Raw genomic sequence first — 4,127 nt, 5'->3', positions numbered from 1 at the left:
TATCCCGACCGACATAGCTCGGTTCCTCTTGTTTTAGTGCAGGTTTTACAGGTCGGGTATTCTTAAAGGAAGACGGTCGGACCCGGCCGATAGACTTCCCGACCAGGGTCTTTTTCACCCGCTTAGTGGCCTTTATCATACAAAGAGGCACGTGGCAACGCTACATGTTGACAGAGAAGGCTCGCGGGGTGGAGACGCGTGGCCGCTACGTGAGTCACATGTCGGCCGGCCGGAGAAGCGGCTATATATACCCACGACGGCTACAGTGGTGGGGACTTTTGAACGATCGATAGATTATCTACAGAGCTGCCCGACCGCAGTCAGTCGGCACTCGGGATAATCACTCAGATTGTATTAGGTCCTTCTTGATCAATAAAAGACTCCTATTTGTTATTATTTGATCTCATTTAGTACCTTGACCGTTTAACACGTGGAATTAGTACTATCATTTTCGCGTCGTCTATGGGAAACCGAGACGAAAAGGCTATTGTAGACGCGTCCGGATCCCGATCAACATCATGTATCCATTTGTGTACCAAGCACTAGAGGATGAGCAAGCAGACACAGCAAGTTCATCCGACCACCAGCGTACACAATATCAAGGTCAAACAGTTGACCTGAACCTCAATCTATCACCACCTCATTCGGCGACCCAGAACCCAGTCAATTACATTCAACCGGTATATTCCCCGTCCGGTCCGCAGTATCCATTTCCCGGTCAATATCCATACCCGATCCCTCTTCCTCAGTATGGGTGTTGGCCCGGAACGCCGATGTATTACCCACCACCGGCCGAATATCCACAATATATGCCTGCGTACACGGCTCCAGCTTCCGCTCCTCCGATTTACCCGACCATGCCGACCGAGCCGGAGCTTCAGCCCGCTCTCCGGGCTAGGCACTCGGCTCGTTCGAGGTTGGGGTCGCAGGGTGCCGAGGCTTTGGAGGAACCACGGCAGGCTCAACATGTTCAGCCGGAAACACACGCTCAGGTGGCTGAAGACCCTGAGATAGAAGCCAACTGGGCGATGGCATTCGAGCGACTCTGACCAGCAATGCGGCAAAGATTGGGACCCCAGGACCCAAACAGATGCTTGGTTGATTCGCCCATGCGAGCGGCAAGCCAGGAGGGGTCATCCGGGCATAGTGGGTCTAAATCACATCGACGACGCCGGGCCTGGGAACCAGCCTAAACGGCCGTACAAGATGAGACCCGAGGACTGCTGAACGAACTCCGGGCAGAATTCACTCACTGGCAAAACGAGCATGTTGTGAGGCCTCCCACCGATCATTCAGCCTCTCTGTTGAGGACACCCTTCACGGCGGAGATTATGGCTCAGCCTTACCCGCTCGATTTGCGCATCCCCGAAAACAAGGAATATGACGGGCGGACAGACCCAGAAGTTCATGTCAACACCTACTATGGCAATATGATGATGATGGGCGTGACTGATGTCGTGATGTGCCGAGCCTTCTACTCAACGCTTTCCGATCGAGCGGCCGAGTGGTTCAGAACCTTACAACCGGGATCCATTTCTGATTTTGCCACTTTGGCGGCCAAATTCATGCGGAAGTTGTCACTTTCAAAGTCATTCGGAAGCCCTACATGTACCTCGAGAAGGCCATGCAATTGGAGGGAGAAAGCTTGACTGAATTTTTAGTCAAGTGGAAGGCGGCGGTCGGAGAGGTCGAGCCGATGGACGACCTGACGGCCATTCATATGCTGCACATTTCTTTACGAGCTGGTTATCTGTACCAGGACTTTATACTCCACCCTCCAACCACTTATGAAGAAGCCCTCCGTAGAGTGACGGATTATGCTAACGCTGGTTAGGCAAATGCCGTCAAAAGGTCACAAGAGGTCGGGACATCATCCCTGAAGCCTTCCGGTCGGACGGATCATCGGCCGGTTGAAGATCATCCCCGACCCCGAACCCGACCGGGAGAGTTTACGGCGTTAAACCGATCTGCAGCGGAAGCCATGCAATACGCCCAGTCCTGCAACCTTATCCGTTTACCTCAGTCGGGGCCAGATGGGCCAAATAAAATGAAACATTGTGCGTACCATCGATGTGCAGGGCATGACAAGGAGGAATACACGCATTTAAAGCAGCTGTTGGAAGATTTGCTTCACTTGGGAAAGTTGGACAAATGTGTCGGGAAGAGAGAAGAAAACAAAAGAGTGGGCGAGAAAAAAGATCAAAGGCGATCTCATCATCGCTCTGATCGGAGAGATCAAGATCGGCGGGATCCTGATCCTCCATCTAGTGGCCGACCGGCATCCAAACCGACTATCCACGTTATATTCGGAAGTTTGGAAGATGCTTCCCGACCTCGGGAAAGTTGCCCGGTCGCGATCGTCGACTCCCGGGAAACCGGTAAGAGGCAAAGGATGGAGCCCATCACCTTCACTCTAGAAGACCAGCCGGAAAGCGGTGATCATGGGATGGAAGCCTTAGTTGTCACGATTGACATCATGGGAACCGATGTTCAGAGAGTAATGGTGGACACCGGGAGCAGCGTGAACGCCCTTTATTTGAACGGGTTCGAGAAGTTAAAATTGGACAAGCGAGAGTTGATTCCGGTCGGCGTGCCCTTGTCAGGATTTACCGGGGCCACCATACGTCCCAAGGGAAAGATCGTGCTCCCGGTTGAGATCGGCACCCCACCAAAGTCAGTGAAAACGGAGCTTGAATTTGTTGTGGTCAACCTCCATTGTGTCCATAACGTCATCTTGGGCCGACCGGCCATTATGAGGGTCGGCGGAATCATATCGATGCCTCACTTGTGCATGAAATTCCTCACCCCCGCCGGGGTCGGAGTTGTGCGAGGCGATGTCCAGTCGGCGAGAAAATGCTATTCTCGGGCAGTCAATCGGCGTGATGCTGGTTCTTCCCGAGTGAACACCATTATCAAGGAAGCTGTTGGAGATCGGAAGGAGCAACCCGAGCCCTCTGAAGAAATAGAGGAGGTTCCTTTATCTGAAGAACGACCGGAGAGAAAGATAAAGATTGGGCGGGCCCTCACCCCCGAGTTACAATTGGAAGTGTTAGCGATCCTTCGGGAATTCGCTGACATATTTGCATGGGGGCTTGAAGACATGCCCGGGATTGATCGGATGGTAATCTGTCACGAGTTAGCTGTAGATCCCGCGGCGAAACCGGTCGTTCAGAAGACTCGGCATCTATGATCCGATCGCCGAGAGGAGGTGAAGAAGATGGCGGCCATTGGGCATATCCGCCTGATCACTTACCCTGAATGGGTGGCCAATATTGTGCTCGTGCCAAAGCCCCCATCCTGGAGAATGTGTATAGACTTCACCGACCTGAACAAGGCATGTCCGCTAGATCCTTACCCGTTGCCGAGCATCCATCAGATGGTTGATGAGACGGTCGGGGCCGAGCTGATGAGCTTCATGGACGCATTCAAAGGGTATCATCAAATCATGATGAACCATGAAGACGAAAGTAAGACGGCATTTGTCACACCCGATGGATTATACTATTACCGGGTCATGCTGTTAGGCCTCCGAAACGCAGGAGCGACATATCAAAGGATGATTAATATGCTCTTTGAAGACTTGCTAGGCCGAACGATGGAAGCTTACATTGATGATATGCTGGTGAAGAGTCGGGACCGAGCGGACCACACTCGGGATCTCCGACAGTGCTTTCAAATTATGCGGAAGTACCAACTATGCTTGAACCCCAACAAGTGCACGTTTGCTGTGCAAACAAGAAAATTCCTCGGTTATATGATGACGAAGAGAGGAATCGAGCCCAACGTCGCCAAGGTCAAAGCCATTCTTGATATGCAACCACCCACGACCGTTCGGGAGGTACAGCAATTAACCAGGAGGTTGGCGGCCTTGAGCCGATTTCTTTCAAAGTTGGCCAAGCGCGCTCTACCGTGTTTTAAGGTATTGCGTAAAGTTAATGGGTTCGTATGGGATGAGGAGTGCCGAGCGGCTTTTGATGAGCTCAAAGACTATTTAATGTCACCGATCGTTTTGTCAAAGCCAGAGCTTGGGGAAGAGCTAGACGTTTATTTGGCCGTTTCGGATCGAGCTATAAGTGCAGTTTTATGCCGAACAGATTTGGAGGGGGTGCAGCGACCGGTTTACTATG

The 4,127-nt window shown here is 52.1% G+C and overlaps 1 protein-coding gene across 1 annotated transcript; it reads left to right on the top strand.

Moving 5' to 3' along the window:
* The first annotated feature begins 518 nt into the window (after positions 1-518).
* LOC109168229 (alpha/beta-gliadin A-V-like) lies at positions 519-1,049 on the top strand. Its single transcript, XM_019317269.1, has one exon. The coding sequence runs from the start codon at positions 519-521 to the stop codon at positions 1,047-1,049; it is 531 nt and encodes a 176-aa protein (XP_019172814.1).
* Positions 1,050-4,127: the final 3,078 nt, after the last annotated feature.

Source organism: Ipomoea nil, unplaced genomic scaffold (genome assembly GCF_001879475.1).
Source record: "Ipomoea nil cultivar Tokyo-kokei standard unplaced genomic scaffold, Asagao_1.1 scaffold3195, whole genome shotgun sequence".
NCBI classification, from domain to species: domain Eukaryota; kingdom Viridiplantae; phylum Streptophyta; class Magnoliopsida; order Solanales; family Convolvulaceae; genus Ipomoea; species Ipomoea nil.
This window is presented reverse-complemented; position numbering and strand designations above follow the sequence as displayed.